Raw genomic sequence first — 22051 nt, forward strand, 5'->3', positions numbered from 1 at the left:
TGGCTGTTGATGAAGAACCCACATTTTTAAATTTCATATGCTTAATAGGGAAATATTAAGAGGAAAAGAGGGCAGAAGTATGGCTTGGATTCATGGAACAGAGAAGCAAAATCAAAATTCAGCTGAAATCATGTATGTATGTGTATATGTATAGGTGTGTGTATATCTTTAACCGCTCCTCATGGAGCGGAATAAATAAAGCGGTAAGGGCCCCGCGGGTGGGCCCTGTCCGGGATGAGGAAGGGTGCCGATAGGCCCCTTCCCTTGGACTGACAAGCGGAGGGCCCAATCAGATGGCACGAAGCGCAGCTGCTGATTTGCTGTTTGCCTGGCCAACAACCAATTGGGAGGCGCAAAGGGCCTCCCACCCCACCCCACCCCCCACCAGAGCTTTCCTTTGCTCCACGGCGGCTATTACTCTGCTGGCCGCTGAGAGCGAAGGTAGGGTCGCTGGCCCCCGCCCTGAGAACGGCTCCCCAGACCTCAGGGATGCTGCTGGCCGGCTTGCTGAGCTGCCCAGCGCCCTCCCCGGGACCCGGGGGGCCTTTTTGCACATTGGGGCAGCAGGAAACACGCTCCCCAGGCCCCGGGGAAGGCGAACCGCGGCTCACTGAGCCGCGGGTCGTCCTCCAGGATCCTGGGGAGCGTTTTCCAAGTTGGGGAGGGAGCCAAAAAGCTCCCCAGGCCCTAGGGAAGGCGATCCGCAGCTCTGCGAGCCGCGGATCGCCTTCTCCGGGGCCTGGGAAGTGTTTTGGTGCATCGGGGGGGGAACGCTCCCCAGGCCCCGGGGAAGGCAATCCGCGGTGCCGCGAGCCGTGTATCGCCTTCCCGGGGGCCTGGGGAGCGTTTTTGTACATCGGGGGGGGGGGTCCGTGGTCTGGACCCACCACGCCGTCAAACTCGCCAGCCCTGCTAGCGCCCGCTGTATTTCGATTACAGTGGGCTTAGTTTGTAGCATATATATGTGTGTGTGTGTATGTGTATGTGTATGTATATAGTGTATGTCCAGGGAGGAGTCAGGAGGACAGAGTGGCTTTCTGCTCATCAGTCTGTTCCACAGTGCCCTTGTCGAATTCACACACAATGGAAAAGGAGTGTGGGGGGAAGAGCTGAATCTGCCATTGGTGCCTCCCATTCCCCCCCTCTCAGAACTACGTCTTAAAGCCCTGCCAGCAGAAAAGGATTGGAGGAAGGCCCTTGCAAGCAAAGGGATCCAGATATTCAAGCAGAAGAGGCCTGAGTTCATTGCCACAGGGTCTGCCCTCCAGAGGAACCATTTTCTCAAGAGCTAGCCCCAAGATGGGGCCTGGGGATCCTCTGGAATGACTGCAGCATTCTCCCCTGGAGAAAATAGCTGCTTTGGAGGGGGAGATGCTGTGGCACTGTCTGCTCCCCTCCCCAAACCCTGCCCTCCCCCAGAACTCACTCTTCAGATCTCCTGGAATCTCCCGCTCCAGAACTGGCAACCGTACTTGGAAGCCACACACTGGTTTATAACCGGAAGAAAGATGGAATATGTGTTATGAGCATCTGCAAAGCTATAATGTTTATTTTAATATTGAATTCTTAAAAACTCTTATTTTCCCATGGGCCATTCCTTCTGGGAACGCAAGTATAGGATTATTACAAGTCAATACACTGAAATTAAGGTTAGTGACTATCCGTGGGGGGGGGGGAGCTGGGAGAAATGCTGTCTCTCCGCCCTGCAAGCAAAGGGATTTTGTCCCCAAAAATGCGACTGTCATCTTTTCTGCAAAGAGCTGTGGGGTTTGACTGAAATGCAGCATTTCCTGATAGAGGCAAACCGGTACTTTTTTGCCTGCAGGAAGGGAACAGGCTGAGCCAGTAAGGAACAACATTCCCCATGGAGAGAATTTGGGTTATTCTGTCTTCAAATGCACATTTCTTTGTAACCCAGAAGGCCTTGTGTTCAAGCTGAGACCAGAAATATCTGATGCTCATTTGTGACTTAAAATCAGAGGCCCAGGTCAAGGCTGCACCGGCATATGTTTATTTTAGCATGCAAAACCCCCATTCTCTGATGCTCTCATTCTCCGTGTTTCTGTATGAGTCTTTGACCAGGGCACGCTTCCAGGTTGGAAGATTGTAAACTGAAAATGGTGGCTCCTTTAGAGAAGACCGAGGGTCAGCTGAGTATCTTGCATCTGTGCAGCAGGAGTTACTGAATGCTCCCATTGCATCCAGTGTAGGGACAGCAGTACAATCTGGCCTGATTGGCAGCTCAGAGCAGTTACTCATTTGGAGATGCAACAGGAAGCTTCCTCCAAGGGCAGATCTCACTGCATGGGGGTGGGGTGGAGTGGGGATGAATGCTTGAATCACAGGACACAGATGACACAGCCTAGCTCTAATGAGGTCTGATTGGAAATCGCAGTGACACATACAGGGCCTTAATGGACGGACTCTGCTGAGGGTAGCTAATTTTGTTATGTTTCTAGGACAGCCTTTCTCAACTCCTTCACCACTGAGAAGCTACTGAAACATTCTTTGGGCTTCAAGAAACCCCAGAAGTGGCACAATGGTACAGAATATGGTTTGAAAGAATAGCTGGGTACATGCCCAACTAGGGCCCCTCCCCTTCCCACCCCCTCCAGGCCCATCATTGGCCATTTTGGGAGGAGGGGCACGGGTCAGCATGACCGTATATGGTCATGTCACCCGGTAAACGTTTAACATGTAATAAATATATCAATAATTAATTAACTCCCACCCATTTGGGTGTGAAACTCTGGTTTAGAAAGTCTGTTTCAGAGATGCACCAGACTTCTCAGCTAGGTTGCTGTGGGCTTGCAGGAACCTTTTTAAAAAATGTACTTGCCCGACCACTAGTTAGTTTCTGATGGAAAACTGTAAAAATCACTGGATGTGAGCATGTGTTTAAATGATTTGCCATCTTAGTACATCCACAGTATCATAATTCAGTTAAAATGTAGGGGATGTCACACTGAGCTAGAAACAATTGTATGAAAAAACAATTCAGATAAAAATTGAGAAAGGAAGGGTGGTAGGCAGGCTAGGCAAACAGAAGGAGCTGAATTTGGGGTGTGAAATATTAGTTCTGGTGGCAGGGGGAGTGGGTGCATACTGAAACCCCATGAAAAAGCATGAGAAATCTTCACAAACAATGATTTAAAACAAAATCAGAGTCCACTGGCACCTTTAAGACCAACAGAGATTTATTGAGTGTAAGCACTCTTCCTCAGACTCACGCCCTGAATAAATCTTTGTTGGTCTTAAAGGTGCCACTGGACTCTGATTTTGTTTTGTTGTGCTGCTTCAGACCAACACGGCGACCCACTTGAATTGTTTAAAACAAAATGCAGGTTTTTCTGTTGGCCAGAATATACATACACTTGATACTTTAGAAGAAAAAGAGAGCAAGACCGAGAAGAGAGAAACAGACAGCAAGTCAAACAGAGAGAGAGAGAGAGAGAGAGAGAGAGAGAGAGAGAGAGAAGGAAAGAGAAGCCAGCAAAAGGAAACAAAATCCCTGAGCCGCCAGAGGTTATGCATTTAGAAGACGTGTGACTTTTCACAAATGAAGCGCTAGGAATGCAAACATTTCTATCTCTCTTCTCCCTTCCCTTTGCTTTTCTGCCTATCTGCTCTCTTATGACTCCTTAGCAGAACTGACTGGGGGTGGAGGGTGGAAGGAGGGGGGAAAAGGACAGGGCTCCTTTAAATGAAGAGAGAGCGGAGAAGACAAGCGGAACTGCCTTTAGCAGGAGCTGCACTCAGGGAGCGTCTCCAAAGAGTGGCAAACGTCCCGTCGGTCGTGGGACGCCTTCAAAAGATGAGACTTGCTGCAAGGGGGTAAGTAGGCAATTGTAGGGAATGCCACACTGAGCTAGAATAAGTGAGCCAAAACCCACGAACCAGAACCCCGCCTCAAAGGACTTTTATGCAGGTTCAGCCCCATAAAGCCCTGACCCTCATCCCAGACTGCTCTAGAGACAAGGTTGCCAACTGACCAGGTGACACCCTGCTCCACCCGCTTTCCTGCCAGATTGGAAAGCCCTTTTTAAGTCAAAGAGGTTCACGACATCACCCACAGAGGTATGCAAACCAAGATGCTACGAGTGACACATAAGCACTGGCTGGTAACAAAGCTGGCAACCCAGATTCGGAAGGAAACTCCCTTCCAAGATGGAAAAACTCCTCAGTACAGAAATTACAGAGACAAATAAAGCAATAGCAAACCTGAGGGTAGCCAGTTGTTGTTGTTGTTCTTATTATATTTGGCCTAGTGCTTGTGTTTTTTGGCAGCAGACAGTACAATTCCACTCCCCACGGGGGAATAGAACTGGCAGACACTGAATGAAAGAACTTAGCATACTTTCAGACAGACCGTGACGCTGTCATTCCAGGCTTCTCTGTGTTTACGCCGACATTGCCAAAGCTGAGCTTGGCTAAAGGTTCCAGTGCTGAGTTCGCATCTCGCACCCTTCGGCAAGCTATTATTTCTGCCAGTCCCACCTCTGCAAAAGGGGGGAGGACAGGGCACCAACCTCTCCTGCTCTGCTCCACCCTCTTCTTTCTGGTAGCTCCCATCCAGGGGAGCAGCCTTCCTGAGGTGGTCTGGTCACTCCACAGATCATGCGGAATAGAAGTGTTCAAGGACCAGTTCCAGAGGTGGTTTTCATAAGGGGACCGGACTGTAGTCGACTGGAATTATTGTGGCTTTTTGTGCCAATTCTCCTAACTTTGTCATTCCATTTTCCATACTGTTTAAGGTTGGGCTGCTCAACCTCTTTGAGTCTGTGGGCACAATTTTGACACAGGAGGGTGGGAACCACCACTAAATGGTGGAGCCTGGCACAAAATGGCTGCCGTGGGAGGCGGGAGCCACACATAGAAGTAGCCCAAGTGCAGGGGGCAAGAGGAACCGTTTCTAAAAAAATAAACGGGGCTCGGCCCGGTACTTTTAAACATATTTATTAATGATCTAGATGAGGGGGTGGAGGGACTACTCATCAAGTTTGCAGATGACTCCAAATTGGGAGGACTGTCAAATACTCCAGAAGATAAGAGACAGAGTTCAACGAGATCTGAACACAATGGAAAAATGGGCAAATGAGAACAAGATGCAGTTTAATAAAGATGAGTGTAAAGTTCTGCATCTGGGTCAGAAAAATGCAAAGCATGCCTACTGGATGGGGGATACGCTTCTAGGTAGCACTGTGTGTGAACGAGACCTTGGGTACTTGTGGATTGTAAACTAAACATGAGCAGGCAGTGTGATGCAGCGGTAAAAAAGGCAAATGCCATTTTGGGCTGTATCAACAGGGGCATCACATCAAAATCACAAACTGGTCAGACCACACCTGGAGTACTGTGTGCAGTTCTGGAGGCCTCACCTCAAGAGGGACGTAGATAAAATTGAAAGGGTACTGATGGACTACAATTCCCATGAGCCCTTGCCAGCAAATGCTGGCAGGGGCTCATGGGAATTGTAGTCCATGGACATCTGGAGGACTACAGGTTGACTTTAGGATGGCTTTAGGATGCTTAGGGCTGATCCTGCGTTGAGCAGGGGGTTGGACTAGATGGCCTGTATGGCCCCTTCCCACTCTATGATTCTATAATACTACTCTGTTCATGTGAAACCTGCAAGCGAAACATTATTATTAGCGTTATTATTCATCGGTATAATATATGGTTTGTCACCCGCAATTCATTCCTAAGGCATTTTTGGAATTATGTGCTTTACCCGTAGCCCCATGTGCACAGGGGACCCTAGCGTCATTGTTATTGATTATTAATAATGGCCAAGTGATGCAACACATATTCAGGATTTTATTTGTCATTATCATTAATAACAAGCACCCACACTCTATCATGCACATTGATTCCATCACCAGATTCATTAATAACTTTAATGATGACCGATGCCTCAAATAGTAATGATGCTAATAGAATCTTCAGTCTGCAAGACATCCTTTGGTTAATATTAATAAATGCCATCGACGATCAGTCTGTCCATGCTGTTTTTATTTTTATCTTTAAATCTTTAAACCGCTCCTACGGAGCGGATTAAATAATCAGGTAAGGGCACCTAAGGAGGGCCCTGTCCGTGATGAGGCCTGCTGATTGGCCCCTCTTTGCGCCTGCCTATTGGCCCCTCTGATTGTCAGTCCGGCGGCAAGGGACCAATCGACAGCGGGCTTAATTACTAGTATTCTTAATAAGAGCAAATGTGTCTTGGTATTGTTAGTGTCTTGTTACTGGTTGTTTTTAATTAGTCCTTAATAATTGCCAGTGCTTCAATTTACACTACTACTCATCTGAACAAAATTAGCTGGAATAGGTGTTTTGCCAAGGCCTGTATGAATTCCCCCTCAAGCCCCCTGGTGCTTGGTTGTTTATTATCCTTCCTCCAAGAAGGGGGTGGGGTGAGGGCACAGTTGATTCTCCACTTTCATTTTTATTTTGTGTTTTGATCAATACATCGGTTTAATCCTCTCAAGCATCTTCCTTCCTTCCTTCCTTCCTTCCTTCCTTCCATCCATCCATCCATCCATCCATCCATCCATCCATCCATCCATCCATCCAGATTTGATTTTTAGGCAACTGTCTCAGGTATTGGGCAACTGTCTCAGGTGGCTTATGACACTTCTGTTACAAAGAATAACATTTAACTTGAAACATTTAAAACACTGAAATCATTAAATCCTTATTCCCTGTAGCTGATGGTCTCTGCTATTTAAAAACTTTGCAGTTCCAGCTGGGGCATTTCGTCATTAACATTAAAATAACCAGGAGTTTGGTGGCATCTTAAAGACCCTGGAGGAGCCTCTCCTTGGCATGCAAAAGGTCGCAGGTTGAGTCCCGGACAACTCCAGTTAAAATGATCAGGTGGTAGAGGATGGGAATGGCCTCTGACTGAGACCCTGGTATGCAGCTGCCAGTCAGAGCAGACTATACTGAGCTTGATAGACCAATAATCTGATCCAGTATAAGGTAGCGTCACACGTATATGTGTATATAAGACCAGCAAAGTTGAACTTATAAATTGCATGGGTTTTTAAATAGAAGAAGGGTTGGTTCTTGTATGCTGCTTTTCTCTACCTAAAGGGGTCTCAAAGCAGCTTATAGTTGCCTTCCCTTTCCTCTGCCCACAGCAGACACCCTGAGAGGGAGGGGAGGCAGAGAGAGCCCTGATATCACCGAAGAAGAAGAGTTGGTTCTCATATGCTGCTTTTCTCTACCCGAAGGAGTCTCAAAGCGGCTTCCAGTCGCCTTCCCTTTCCTCTCCCCACAACACCCTTTCCTCTCCCCACAACATCCGCCTTCCGGATCAGGTTCAAGGTTTTGGTTTTGACCTTCAAGGCCATCCGTGGTCTAGGCCCAGCATATATGAGGGACCGCCTTTTGCCCTATATCCCCCGCAGGGCTTTACGCTCTGCGGGGGCTAACCTACTGGTCGTTCCCGGCCCCAAGGAAGCCCGCCTGGCCTCGACTAGGGCCAGGGCCTTTTCGGTCCTGGCCCCAACCTGGTGGAATGAGCTCCCGGAAGAGCTGAGGGCCCTGCGGGAATTACCAGCATTCCGCAGGGCCTGTAAGACGGAGCTCTTCCGCCAGGCTTATAACTGAGGCCGGGCGGAAAGAAGATCAGCCCCCCCCTCACAAACTGGTGGTAGAGAGCGTCACCCCCCACCGTAGATGAGGATGCGGAGAGCAAATGAGTAGGCTACGCCATCGCTGTTACAATTATTGTAAATCATTGGTTTTTATTGTCATTTTATGGTTTTAGGGGACGGGTTTATGTAAGCCGCCTCGAGCCTTCGGGGGGAGGCGGGGTATAAATATAAATATAATAATAATAATAATAATAATAATAACAGACGCCCTGTGAGGGAGGGGAGGCTGAGAGAGCCCTGAGATTACTGCTGGGTCAGAAAAGAAGAAGAGTTGGTTCTTTTATGCTGCTTTTCTCTCCCCAAAAGAGTCTCAAAGCCGCTTATAGTTGCCTTCCCTTCCCTGTCTTCACAACAGACATGCCCTGAGAGAGTTAAGGCTGAGAGATTCCTGAGATTACTGTTGGGTCAGAACAGCTCTAGCAGTGACTGGCCCAAGGTCACCTAGCTGGCTGCGTGAGGAGGAATGAGGAATCAAACCTGGCTCACCAGATTACAGATTAGAAGTCCGTGCTCCTAATCACTACACCAAGTTATAAACTACCCTAAAACCGCTTGGAGAGGCACAGCCTATAAGTCATACAAATATAAATAAAATATACACACGTCTTGTTATTTATTTCCATTTTTTATTTAAAGCATTTATTGCGCTTTTCCTGGAGATAATGGGCACTTTGGAAGCTGGACTGCATAGCATTTGCCCCGCCAACATCTTTCCCCTAAATCCCCCACGGTCTGGTTCTCAAGAGCCTAAAGGGAAGCCACGTTGGAACACAAGAGTCCAAATCCCAGGTGCCTTCAGAGGTCCAGGTATTTCCGAACCTGGAGTTGGCAAGCCTAGCTGCCCCTCTGGAAACAGGGCTGATACGAGGAGATAGGCCTCCCGGATGCCAGCCTCCAGCTGAGCCCTGGGGCTCCCTGGAATTCCAGCTCCTCCGCAGACCCGAGGCCAGGTCCCCTGGCGGAAATGGGGGCTTCGCAGGGTGGGCTCCGGGGCCCTGCGCCCCCCGTCCCCCCCAGGCTCCACCCCCGCCTCTCCAGGCGTTTCCCGCCCTGGACCTGGCCGCCCCCATCCGGGAGCCATGGGGGGGGGGAGGCGCTGGCCGCTCCCCGCGGGAGTCTCCCCGCCGCGCCCCTGCCGGCTTTTGCGCCGCGCTTCCGCCGGGGAACTGCGCGACGCTCCCTGGAGCCCGGCCGGCGCCGCCCTCTGCTGCGGCCGGTCCCCGATTCCCAGGCTCGGCATTTGCATCGCGGCGCTCCTCGTCACCGGCTGGGCCGTCTCTCCCCGGCCCGGAGCGCGCCGCAGGCGGAGAGGCCAGCCAGGCAGCCCAGCCGAGGCCGGGGGAACTTGGCCGGGGAGCCGCGCCAGCCACGCAGCCCGCGGGCGTCGAGGGACGGGGGAGCCGACCCCCCCCCAAAAAAAACCCCCGACCGCAACTATGCAAGGTAAGCGCTTTCCCGCAGCAGCGCCCTCCCCCCCCCAGGCCTTTGCAGCCGCGCAAAGAAACGCCCGGCCGCTTGGCGGGGGGGGGGGAGGGAGGGGAGGGGGCGTTTCGGAAGCGGCCGTCTCTCTTCGGGGGGGGCTTCCTTCCCTCGAACGCGGGGCCCTTCTGGAGGGGCTTGGGTTTTGATCCCCCCCCCACCCCCGAATTTGCAGCACTGAAATAATAGTTGGCAGCAGTGCAGGGTTAAATAGCCGGGGCGGGGGGGGGAGCGCGACGTTGTTGTGCCGCCCCCCCCCCCGCTCGAGGCCCGTGAATTGGGGTCACGCGGATGGATAGGATCGCGTGCAAAAGTTGCCCCCCCCCGCTGACCTTTTCCCTCTTGAGAAGGCTGTTTTCACTGGGGGGGGGAGGAATGCTGGATTGGCCCCATCGACCTCTGTGCCTGCCCATCTCTGATAGCCGCCCCCCCCGGGCATGGGTGCGTCCCCTCTCCCCAAACAACTCTCCCTCCCATCCGAGGCGCTGGACTGCTGTGCCCCCCCCCCCGCCGAGCTCTCGTTGCCTTCTTCCCTTCTCCCCCCCCCCCCTGCAGAAGGAGCGGCCCAAATCTACCAAGGCCGCCGCCGCTTTAAAAATAGCTCGCCCTCAGATCGGGCGGCCCCAGGCTTCCGCTCTTATTTTTCTGATTTGGATTTGGACTGGGGTCTCCGCACACTTTGGGACCGGCAGCAGCGCAGCATTGTGTTTTGCCTCTGCAAGGCCCTCTTCGGGGTGTGCTGCCCATCGGCGACTCATGCAGAGGTGCGCAGGGCAATTCCTTCTGGCGCAGCCTAGCGCTGCTGCGTTGGGTAGGAAGACTTGGCGGTAGCTGATGTGGAAGCGGCAGTATGGAAGGAGCGCAGGCCAGAACAGCAACTCTCACAGAGACACCGTGTTTATGACTCTTCTTGGGTGCTGCTCTTCTGGACTCCTTTCAATCAGGTCACTTGACTTCGTAGGGGTGTGTGGACTGATAGCAACTTGGGGGAAGAAGGCTTTGGCCGGACGGCTCTTGAATGTCGCCATCTCTTGTCAATGGGGCTGAGTCAGTTTTAAGGATTGACGATTTAAAAGAAAATTACAAATAAAATCGATATGGTAGATGAGCTGAAAAATGGTTTACCTTGGGATTTCTCCCCCTCGTGTTCCTGATTTCCTCCAGCTCCCTTTATAGCAAGCAGAGATAGTTCAGATTTGGCTCTTGGTGACCCCCACCCCCAAACTCTGGCTAATCGAACCCGCTGTTCTCCTCCTGGCCCCACCCCTTCGTCTGCATAGCCACCGGGGGTGTCCACCTTTCTCTCCACGTGCAGACTTGGGTCTTGAGGTGGAGGACATTAGAGCTTGGATCCCACAGGCCTATTCGTGCCTTGGGCGGGGGGGAGGTTCCTTGTCCCCGAGGGGCTGTGTCTCAGCAGCAGAGCATCTGCCCAGTACGCGGAAGGTCCCAGGTTCAATCCTCGGCATCTCTGGTTAAGAGGATCAAGTGGTAGTGGAGGGGGAAGATCCCCACCTGGGGAGCTACTGCCAACCTGAGTAGGCTAAGGTGATTCTGATGGACCAGGGCGTAAAACACCATCATCAGGGAATGGATGAGGAGGCTCCAACCCTGGACCGCCATTAAAGGTAACAGCTCATTTGTTTGGAAAAGAAAAGGGGACATGGCTGACTTCTGTTCCCATATGCGCATGCATCCCTCGCCCCCCCCCCCCAAGAACTCGTACTGCCCATAATTTAGGCCTTGGCAGACATCTACCATAGGCACTGTGGCTGACACCCCCCTGACTCTTTCACATGCAGAAAGTGTTGGAGACCCTCTGGGATCTGCCCTTTGAAGGTTCCGCTTCCTTGCAGCCTACAAAATAAACAGTTTCCTTTCTAGTGCCTTGTGCGTTTGCATTTTTATCACCACCTGTTCCTCATCTCCATGTATTCAAAGGAGATGTAATTTGGCAATCAAATTGGCCCCAGGGTCAGGCAAAACGCTCTGTTAGTATCCGGCACCTGCCAAGATCCAGGGAGCACATGATTGAACTGTGCCAAGGAACCGGGCGGATCTCAAAACCACCCCCGCCCTCCATCTTTCCTGCACTTCCAATTGCACAACACAAGCAGCGCACTAAGGGAGTCTCTGCTCGGAGGCGAGGCTGGAGAGGGGAGGAAGAAGGCAGGGCAACCTTTGCCACAAAGCCCCACGTGGGAAACTGATGTGGACTCCTGCATTTTCGATTGCCGAGCATCATGCGCTCAAGCCATGCGCTGTTTGGCCTGTGCCATTAAAGAGTGCAGAAGCCACCATATCTGTTGGGCCTTGTAGCAGGCCTTCATGGCCTCCCCCCCCCTTCCTAAAGGGCTGCTAGCAGAATGGTTTCTTTCCTTCCCCGGCTGCTGTTGCTTTGGAAGTTTGGAATGTCGTTTTCCTCTGCGGCCTGACATCTGGTGGCACCGCAAAAACCATTCATTTTGCCTTTGGGGAGCTTGTGAGGGGCCCCCTGTAAATGCTGCCCTCTGCCGCCTATGAGTTCATTAAAGAATTAACACAAAGAGCTTAGGAGAGATTCCTTCCTTGGATGCCAGCACAGCCCCCTCCCACTTAAACCCATAAATTGACAGTTCTAATAGTCTTGTCTGTAGCTGCCAGTCTGGTGGGGTGGGGATTGGCGGTGGGAGGGGGAGACAGGGATCAGCCTGAAGGTCTTCTGCTCTGGAGGGAGAACTGATAAAATTTGGAGAATCCCCCAGGTTTCTGCTGTTTTAATTTCTGGCACCGGGCACTTTGCACATGCTCCGTTGGCACTTTGTTCATGTTAAGACTGCGTTCCGGAAGTGAGGGAGTCTTTGAGTCTGTGGTTGGAGATCATAGGCGTGTGTGTGCTCAGTGATCTGTTTCACAAACAAATACAGTTTTATGCTTTTTTGGGGGGAGGGATAAATCCAGCTTCAAGGGCCAACACCTGTTTTCTGTGCCTGATTGGATGTGGTTTATGTTCTCTTCTGATTCTGATGCTTGGATTGGGGAAGGGTCATTGAGGCTTTGGTTAAAAATGGGGTTTTGGTTCTTGGAAGTGTGGGTGGGGGAAGGGGGGCTCTAAACCATACCTTTATATGATAGAGAGGAGGATGAAAGCTAAGCTAAAGGGCGCACACCCAAATTCCTATATATATAGTCTTCCATTAAAACTTGCACTTCTAATGAGCTAATGAAGAATTTTAAAAACCCTCAGAGTCTACAGTTGCAGGCACTTCCTCGTGCGGCCCAAAGCCGGCTTTGGAAACGTGGTCCTGTACCAGTGCCCGCCTGCCCCAGGATTTTCCTCAGTGGCCACGGAGAGACGGGAGCTGGAAGCAGGGAGGCTTGTGATTGGCTCACGCGGCCTCTGACGCCAGGCAGACTCCGTTCCAGACTGGCTCTGGGCTGGGGGGAATTCCGTGGCAGTTGCAAAGGGATTTGGGATTCGAGATTCAGTGGCTGGCGAGGTAAACCTGGGTTGATGGGCACTGCTGGCAGTGATGGCGGTGAATTGGGTTGAGTCACGTGGCAGTTACCTCGTGGCTTCCTCGTCAGCTTTGCGGACAGGTGGGAGATGGTGGATTCTGACCTGGTTGCCGGAAGGGCCGGCCGACCCAAGCGGAGGGGATCAAGTCAACACGTCAGTTTAGAGAAGCAAAGAGAAGGGGGCGTAATATAGAGATTTATAAAATGAGGACGCATGAGGTGGTGGGAATTGATAAAAACTGAGGCCATCCGGTGAAGCTGATGGGCACTAGGTTCAGGACAGGCAAAAGGAAGGACTACTTTACATAGAGAGTGATGAAAATGCGGGATTTGCTAGGATGTCATGATGGCCACAGGAATAAACAGCTTGAAAAGGGGATCCGCTAGATTCATGGGGAGTAAGTGTATCGCTGGCTGTGGTGACTGAGGGGAACCTCCATGCTCAGAGGCATTAAGCCGCTGGATCCCAGAGCCAGGAGGGAACATCAGAGGAAGGCCTCGGCCTCTCTGCCCTGTTGTTGGCCCTCCAGAGGAACTGATTGATCTCTGTGTGAGGCAGGATGTTGGACTAGAGCAGGGGTAGTCAAACTGCGGCCCTCCAGATGTCCGTGGACTACAATTCCCAGGAGCCCTTGCCAGCATTCGCTGGGGAATGCTGGCAGGGGCTCCTGGGAATTGTAGTCCACGGACATCTGGAGGGCCGCAGTTTGACTACCCCTGGACTAGAGGGACCCTCACTGCTCTGACCCAGCAGGGCTCTTCTTGTGTGCCTCTCAGGGGAAGGCCTCGGACTCTGTGCCATGTTCTTAGATCTCCAGAGGGACTGGTTGGCCACTGTGAGTCAGGATGCTGGACTAGATGGGCCCTCCCTGGTCTGATCCTGCAGGGCCCTTATTATGTTCTTATTATCAGCCTGTATTCCCTGTTGCTGATCCTGAACTGGTTGGCCACTTTGTGAAGCAGGATGCTGGATCCTTCTGATGTTCTAATCAGGGAAGTGTCTGAAGTGCCACAAGCTAAGTTTAGCTATTGTATGACCTTATACTCTATCAAGAGATTCCTTAATAAGTCGAAGTTGGTCCTTAAATATAAAAACCGTCCCTTGGAAAAGCTGTAAGGCGAAACGCGTCGGGACTCGTGTGAAATAAGAATAAAAGAATTACTGAAGAGAGACGACTCTATATAAGTCCAATTTGGATATTTTATTGCCATATTGGTTTCCCAGTGCGTCTGTATTGTTCTATATTTGTTTCTTCACTGAGACCCACCCCTCCCAGTTCATTATTTTTGCTAATCAGGGAAGGCCTTGGTCTCTATGCCGAACTGGTGGGCCACAGTTGAGACGGGGTGCTGTCTGATCCAGCAGGGCTCTCCTTATGTGTGGGGTCATGGTGACTTCCACAGGTGTTTTGGTGTGGGAGGCTAGGAACTTCAGCATAACTCTCCTGGGTCAAGCCAAGGTTCGCCGGGGCCCTTCAGTGTGTTCCTAATTGTGCCGACATGTCTTTGTGGAACTTCACTCCCGTACCATGGAGGTAACAGCCTCCCATGCATGGTTCATCCCCCATATTTTGTTGTTCAAGAACTGGCTTCCTGTGTCCACGTGGGAGTCATTGGGCTGTTGTGTGGCAAATCTGACCAGTTCGCTTTTCAACTTGCAGAATCTGAGCTGCCCATTCCTGTCAGCCCACCTTGCTCAGTCTGTTTAGTCAAACTGCGGCCCTCAGGTGCTCATGGGAATTGTAGTCCATGGACATCTGGAGGGCCGCACACCTGACAGTGTCTGGAAACTGGCCCTCCAGAATTGTGGGCAGAGAGAAATCCATCTCGGTTCCTGCTGTCCTCTGACTGGAGGTGCCAGAGATGCAGCGCATATGCTCCACGCCCCCCCCCCCCCAGCTATGGCACAGTCCCTCTGATCCTTACGATTTGCGGCAGGGAGTCCCACATGCTAACTGAAGCACGGCAGAATTTCTTCCCACCCTCTCCTCTTATCCAGAATCTGTTGCTACAAGCAATGTAGTTGTAACATCATGAGACGGGGAGGAGAAAGGAAATCTCTGTCCGTTGTCCTTGGTGAGGCCGCGGTGGGCCTTTCTTGGGCTGGGTCGACCCTTTCCAAGATGATTTGAACTCCAAGGTTTGCCCAGTCCTCTCCTCTAGGTGACTGAGCAAGGCATCAGGGTGTTGTGTGGGTAGAAATACAAGAAACGAAGCTTGTGGAACTCCCTGCCCCAGGAGGCATCCTCTTCCCTACTCACCTGAGGATTTTTCTAGACTTTATTCTTATTATATTTACGGATTCTTATTGATCTGTACTGTTCTGCTTTATCTAATTAATAATGATAAATTAGCAGTCACAGCTGGTTTTATGGGCTCCTGGCTTTTTAATTTTTTTTAAAGCAGTTTTAAGGTTTGCTACCAGCTACTGTTTTTAGGTAGCGCCTATTAGATGGGCTGCGTGTGGTCCTAAATTTATTTTTTGGGAGCGGCTTGGTGGTTGTGTTCCGGTGACAAAAACCACTTTGGATCTCACAAATCCGATGCACGCAGCCGCCTGCCTGTAATTCTTTTTAGTTTGTGACTTTTTACCTCTGCCCTGACAGCTCTTCTCGGTGTTTCTTGTCTGACAGAGCACCAGCTTGCTGTTTTTTGAAAATACCGTTGTTTTAGTTTGGCATTGGGATATTAAGCATTGTGTGTTTGGGGGGTTATCTTTGTTTTGCTTTTAAGTAACATTGTACTGTGGGCTTTCTGGAAAAATACCCATTGGGGAAATTGTGCCTTAAATAGAGTGTGGTCAGATTCAGTAGATTTTTAATGATAGTTAGTCAACGGGATTTAAATAGTCCAGCAAGTTAATAATAAAGTCCTGTGCTCCAATAGCAAGAAATACTCAAACTGAAATAGTTCCATAGGAAATAATGAATCAAATGTGGTTCAAATGCTTAGGATCAAATGCTTAGGTTCAAATGCTTTAGGATGCTTAGGGCTGATCCTGCGTTGAGCAGGGGGTTGGACTAGATGGCCTGTATGGCCCCTTCCAACTCTATGATTCTATGAAATAATATATTGGAACACATTTAGAACTTTACATGGAAATTATTTTTATTCCGATAATACTTGTGAAAATATTTAAAGTCCATTTTGCCCTTCCTGGTTTAAATTTAAGGGGGCAAAAAGCTCTCTGAAGTGTTGGGTTTTTTATCCTGCTTTTCACTAGCCAGATTAGAGACTGCCGCTCTGCTGGTTCTCTCTCAGTCAGGGACGAAACCCAGGTTGAGAAAGCTGTCAAGATTTGTATATTAAGTAAAAGAAAAAGAAAAGATGGTTAATCAGTATGAGCTTTCCTGAGTCACGGAAGCCCCTACCCTGCCAACAACTTGGTCAATCTTTAAGGCAGGCTTTCTCAACCAGGGTATCTTGATGGCCCTGGAAGGATTTCTCATAAGGATGGGAGTTAATTCATTAATTAATTTTAATTTGTTAAACATTTATTGGATGATATCACTATACAGGGTCATGTTGACCCCCCCATCCTGATTCCCCAAATGGCTAATGGTGGGCCAGAAGGGGAGGGCCCGGTGGGGGGGGGGGGAGTGTTCACATCTCTGCTTCCTCATCATATCCTTCACGATCGCACCATTTCTGGAGGTCTCGAAGCCTGAGGAATTTCAGGGGTTTCTCAACGGTAAAAGCATTGAGAAAGGCTGCTTTAAGGTGTTCCTGGACTCTTGCTCTTTTCTGAAGAAATGACAAGTGACACTTGAAAGCTGTCACAAATTTAGTTGGTCTTGGTGGCCCCACGGATCCCTTGCTCTTTGTTGCTGCTCACCTTGTTCTGTCACTGATCTGTCAGACCCACTATTTGGGTTTGCCTGTGCCATTGATAAAGATTAAATCCCCTGTCCCATTTCGTGGCAGGGGTGGTCCCACCCAACAAAGCGACAATATGTCAGATCCAGCCCTCGCAACTAACGGGTGTGACCCCCCCTGCCTTAGTGGTTGGCCCTTAAACTGCTACTGGGCTTGAATCTGTTTCTCTGGCCCCCTGCGTCGTTTGTGATGCTGTCCTAGGTATACATTTCTTAATAATGCAAAAGGCCAGATTAAAAAAAAATTGTTTGAATAATTGGAAAAGAGTTTCTTCAGGCTTATCCCAGAAGAATAGAAAGGGGCTGCTGAATTAGCCCCAAGAGAGCCCATTGCACAGTTGACTTGGAGCAGGGAGAGAAAGAAAAAATACTTAAAGATGGGGGGGAGAATAGGCGCAGAAATGCAGCCTTCCGGGGCTCTCTGTTACCAGTGTGCATGCCCTGACATCGCCGCAGGAGGGAGAATCTTGGCCAAGCGGCGGCTGCCCCCATTGTGCAGATTTCTTCTGGGCAGCTCAGTTGTTGGCCGGTCCCTCTTGAAGACCTTGTATGCAAGACAGTGGCTGTCCAGGCCCCGGCTGCTGACCCAAGTTGGTTTTACGTGCAGGAGAATAGCGCATCGCCATAACTCGAGACCGGGTGAAATCGCCTTTCCAGCCAAGTCCTTTGTTCTTTCCTTTCTGGTGAAAAGCTGAAAGGCTTCTTCCCCCACCACAATAAAATTGGGTTCTTCTCCATTCTTTTCCTTCACAACTTCCCTGTCTTTGTCTCTCTCAGGTCTGGTTTGGGTGGATGGTCATTGACCAGTTCAGGACAAACATGGCTCAGCTCTCTGACAACTTTCCACCCACCCTCTTGGAAGCATATTCCAAATGCTAATTCTAACTCTCTGTGCTTCTGTGGAGCTCCTGGATCAAACTGTCTCCCCACCACCCTTGACAGACTGGAATCTGGAAGAACAGGGTTCAAATCCTCGTTCGTGCCGTGCGAGCTTTCATAGCCTAACCTTCCTTGCAGGGCCAGTGTGAAGGTATTATGGAGGAATGATGAGAGCCGCTTTGGGTCCCAATATGGGGAGAAAAGCAGGGTAATAATGATAATACATTTTATTTTGGGATCCCACCCTTCCTAGATAGCTCAGGGCAGGTAACAACCTGGACTAAAACATTTCCTCCCTTAAAATCTAGTTATGATCCTTAAAACATCTATGTACCTGACGTCAGCCCCATTCAAAAGAACTTGTCATGCAAGGTGGGGATGGGGCTTCAAGATCTTTCTTTGGGGAGGCAGCTCTTCCTTCTATTTCAGCAGTAAAATCAGCATTTCCCGGTGTTTTCTGGCCTCAGCCACAGGCCTGGTGGAACTGCTCTGTCTTACAGGCCCTGTGGAGCTGTTGAATGCCCTGCAGGGCCCCGTTCTCTTTCAGCAGAGGATTCCACCAGACTGGGGCCAAGGCCCAAAAGGCCCCACCCCTGGATTGTTATGGGATCCTTAGCAGGTTTTTATCAGATGACCTCAACACTCTTTGGAAGGACATAGTGGGTAGGGATGGTTAATTATAAATAAAATAATCTGTTAGTTGGTCCCCATCTGGCTTAACCACCACAGTTGTCATGCTGGGAAACAGAAGCCGTTTTTTGTCCTCGTGTCTCGAGTAATGTGCTGTTGTCTTCTTTCCGGTCTCTTTGGGCAGGGCTTTCTGCTGACACCTAGATGAAGACGTGGGAAATCAGCGTCTGGCTGGCCGCTGAGGAACCTGCAGGTGGGAGAAACGCAAGAGCTCAAGGACTACATCAGGCTGCAGCTTCCGTTCTACACTGTGGAAAGCACCGCTCCGGTCGGGCCCACTGAGGGAGTTCGTGCTGCAGGCACTCGGCTGCTTCAGGGAGCGATGCTGCTGGTGGAACTTTAATTTCGCTATTGGTTACCAAGTTCAGGGATCTGCCCCACTGGTGCCTGAATGGGCTCCTGCCCTAGCTGATGCGGCTGTTCCTTCTGAAGAGCCTTCCTCCCTTGTGAGACATTGCCACTCTTGGCCTCTTCCCCTTCCCTAGGACAGCTGGGGCGAGGGGGCCCCCTGCCAGCCTCCCCCACGGCATTGCATCCCACCCAACGCTGTCCCTTGGGCCCTCCCTCGGGACACCGAGGCCCCTCCGCTTCGGAGCATTGCTCCGCCCCTGCCGCGCCACCCGTGGCCTCCACCCGGGCGCTGCCCCCTGCTGGCAGAGCCATGAAGCTGCAGGCAGTGATGGAGAACCTGCAGCGCCAGCAGCGGGCCCGGTTGCAACAGGAGATGGAAGCCCGGCAGCAGCAGGACCAACTGCGGACAGCCCTCCCGGTGCCGGGCCAGGGCCCCACTCTGCCGGGCGTGGGGGCTTCTGCCTTGTCCCGTGTCCCCAGCCAGGAGCCTCCGCCTTCAGAGGAGGCAGGGGAGCTGGAGAGCGTCCGGATTCAGAGGGCACAGGCAGCGGCTCTGGAGGCAATGCGTGCCGTGGCGGCTGGCCTCAGCCAGTCTTCCAGTCCTGTGGCCTCGGAGGAGAGCCGGTCCACGGAAGTGGAGGAAGACGAGGAGCGCGGGGAGGAAGAAGAGGATGGAGAGTACCCACGGGAAACGGGCTCTGAGGAAGACGAGGAGGTGTAAGTACGGGTGTTGCTGACAGGGTGGTGGGTGGGTGGGTGGGTGGGTGGGGGCCAGGTATTGGCGAGGAGGGCCTGTCTGTGTTGCCCTCCTGCTGAACAGGGCCTGCCCCGCCTTGTGTTGAGATTGAATACCAGTTCTGGCGATTTCCCCCAAAGGGTGCCCCCCAGGCTAGAGCCACCAGCAACTGTGGTAGAAGAAGAAAAAGTTGGGGAGGGAGTTAATCTTATTTTTAAAAGGAGAGGGTTCTTGGAAATGATTTGAGGGCATTCAAGTCCAATCGACCGGAGCAGTCTTCTGTTTGTTTCTTAGAAGTCAAAATGGTGGAGGGCGGGGAGGCATTCTCCAGGCAGCGTTCCTCCTTTGCTCCAAGGTGGCCCCACCCCGATGGCTGGCGTTGGGGTCAGGAGGCAATAAAAATGGGAGTGCGGCTTCAAGAACCGGCTTGGCTTGTTTGTCAGCAGGTGCCTCCAGGTGGGACCACCGGTGTTCCCGGCCTGCTTTGAAGTGTCCTGTCCCGATGATGAAAGGAAACAAACAGAAAAGCAAAATGCCAGCCTGACATTTTCCCTCTAGGTGTTCGCCTCCCCCTCCCCGCCCCTCAGGAGGACTTGTCCCCGGCCTCAGAGGAAGGGAACTTGATCAGTTTGGTTTTGAATGTAGGATTCTTGCACTGCAGGAAAGGGACTTGCCCCCAGGAATGTCCCAGACAGTGCTGTTCAGCGGTTAGTGGCAGAGAGGGGAGACCCCAGGGCCAGAGATCCCCACTCGGTCCCTCGGGACAGCCACTGACTCAGCCAGGCCTGCTTTACAGGGGTCTTGGGAAGACAAAGCAGAGCAATAGAGAACCGTGGGATGCCCCCAAGCTCCTGACGGAAGAGTGAGGTCACGCTCAAACGTCCACCATGAAGAGTCCTTTTGTGGCTGCTGCAAGGGGGGGGGAGATGTGGGCATCAGTGCGTAAGTTGGCCCACGCATGCGGGCCACGGCGCTGGCTGCGTTGGCCTGGAACAGCCGATTTGGACGCTGCTGCGTACAACCCTAGTGGAGAACAAATGCAATTATTATTAGTAGTAATAATCCAGAAACCCTGCAAAGTTCATTTTTCCCCCTTCTCCATGCTTTTTGGGACCAGCCAGTCTTCCCGTGGAGGAGAAATTGCTTGGGAGGCAGTGGGGCAGGGGTAGTCAAACTGCGGCCCTCCAGATGTCCATGGACTACAATTCCCAGGAGCCCCCTGCCAGCATTTGCTGGCAGGGGGCTCCTGGGAATTGTAGTCCATGGACATCTGGAGGGCCGCAGTTTGACTACCCCTGCAGTGGGGTGTGTGTGTGGGGTTTGCTTTTTCCTTCTAGAGTTCTATTTCTGTCCAGACTCCTGCGTGGGTAGAGTCAGGATAAGTGCTCCAGCCAGTCAGAGGCCCAATGGGAGGTCTGCAGTGACCAGGGGGCAGAAATGAGTTTGCCACCGAAAGAAGGGAGCGTTCGTGTCTACCAGTTAGGGGCCACCATGATTGTCGGGCGGTCCTATTACACCTGTGTCAGGACAGACCATCCCAGCTCTTTCCTTAAAAAAATAAACATGAAAAGGAGAGGTCAGCTTCCACTGGGGCTGTTGCCACAACTACGTGTTCCTTAGTTTGCCTGTTGAGGGTTAAATGACCACTGGGGGGTCAGCCTGAGTCCCAAAGGAGGAAGAGAGGGTGATCAGTGGCCTCCACACTCTCTCGGAGGCAGTCCACCTCTGAATACTTGTGGCCAGGAAGCTACATCAGGAGAAGGCTTCTACATCCTGTTGCTGGACCTCAAGGGAAGGGAACCCAAGGTGCCTTCTGACACTTTCCACCCTCCTATTTTGTCCTCACAACAATCCTCTGTGGTAGATTAGGCTGAGATTGGGGTTACTTTGCCGAAGGCCGTCCAGCGAGCATCCACAGCTAATCATTACACCCTGCTGGTTTTGTTCAGATGGGCGTCCTCCCTTCCAACTCTTGGGGTGCGGCCTGACTTTCCCATCTTTGCTTTGGGCTGATCCTGCGTTGAGCAGGGGGTTGGACTAGATGGCCTTTGTGGCCCCTTCCAACTCTAGGATTCTATGATTCTATGATCTTCTCTTGTTAACACCCCTCCAGGAAAGGCAAGTGGATTGAGGGTGATTTTGAGGAAGACCTGGGAGAGGAGGAGGAAGAGGAGGAAGAGGAAGAAGATTACGAAGAAGACGAAGAAATGGCAGAGGAAGGACTCTGCTCCGGGGAAGCGGCCCGCTCTGGCCGAGGTGCCGTGCTTCTGCGAAAGCAGCAGCCCCCACAACAGTACCGAGGGGAGGCTTCGAGACTGGCGGGGTCTCAGGAGCGGCTGGCTTCCGGGGCGGCCCTCTCGGGCCACGGCCAGCTGCAGCCCCAAGCCCTGGATCACGGAGACTGGACATACGAGGAACAGTTTAAGCAAGTAAGTCACGGCCGGGCTACTGTGGATTCCAAGAGGCTTTGGATCTCACCTGGAGCATCCAGTTGCCATGTTTGTCTTGTCCCTGCCCCGGGGAGGGGGATTGTTGGTGACCTATGAGATTGTCCCGTCTCAAGGTTGTTTGTACTCCACAGAATTCTGCCCTGGGAGTTATCCAGATCCTGCAGCTGAGTTCCACTTTGTGTACTGAGAGGGGAAAGAGGGCCAAGGTAGAGCACCTGTAGGGCGTGCAGGGATTCCCGGGTTCAGTCGCCTGTCACCTCCATTTAAAAGGATGGGGTAGGAGCTGCTGGGAGAGACCTTGACCTGAGATTCTGGGGAGCCGGTCTGAGTCAGCAGAAGGCCGCCTCATGATGCGTGTGTTTCGTGTGTGGCTGTTGTGTACAGTTTGATGAGTGTTACTTGCACGCTTTTCCTGTTCATCTAGTGCTGGGG

At 51.6% G+C, this 22051-nt stretch overlaps 1 protein-coding gene across 5 annotated transcripts in view; it reads left to right on the forward strand.

Moving 5' to 3' along the window:
• Positions 1-22051, forward strand: part of ARID3A (AT-rich interaction domain 3A) — an 81135-nt gene that overhangs the window by 3854 nt on the left and 55230 nt on the right. Inside the window, exons 1-3 of one of the 5 annotated variants that reach the window (XM_077331656.1) lie at positions 8835-9104; positions 18207-19150; positions 21283-21598. In XM_077331656.1, the coding sequence (XP_077187771.1) occupies positions 18744-19150; positions 21283-21598 (723 nt within the window). In that variant the 5' untranslated portion in view covers positions 8835-9104; positions 18207-18743. Of the gene's footprint in view, positions 1-8834; positions 9105-10547; positions 10769-12600; positions 12620-12700; positions 12720-18206; positions 19151-21282; positions 21599-22051 lie in introns of those variants that run through there. The other 4 variants (XM_077331658.1, XM_077331660.1, XM_077331661.1 and 1 more) reach the window with 4 other exon arrangements.

Source organism: Paroedura picta, chromosome 4 (assembly GCF_049243985.1).
Source record: "Paroedura picta isolate Pp20150507F chromosome 4, Ppicta_v3.0, whole genome shotgun sequence".
In the NCBI taxonomy this organism is placed as follows: domain Eukaryota; kingdom Metazoa; phylum Chordata; class Lepidosauria; order Squamata; family Gekkonidae; genus Paroedura; species Paroedura picta.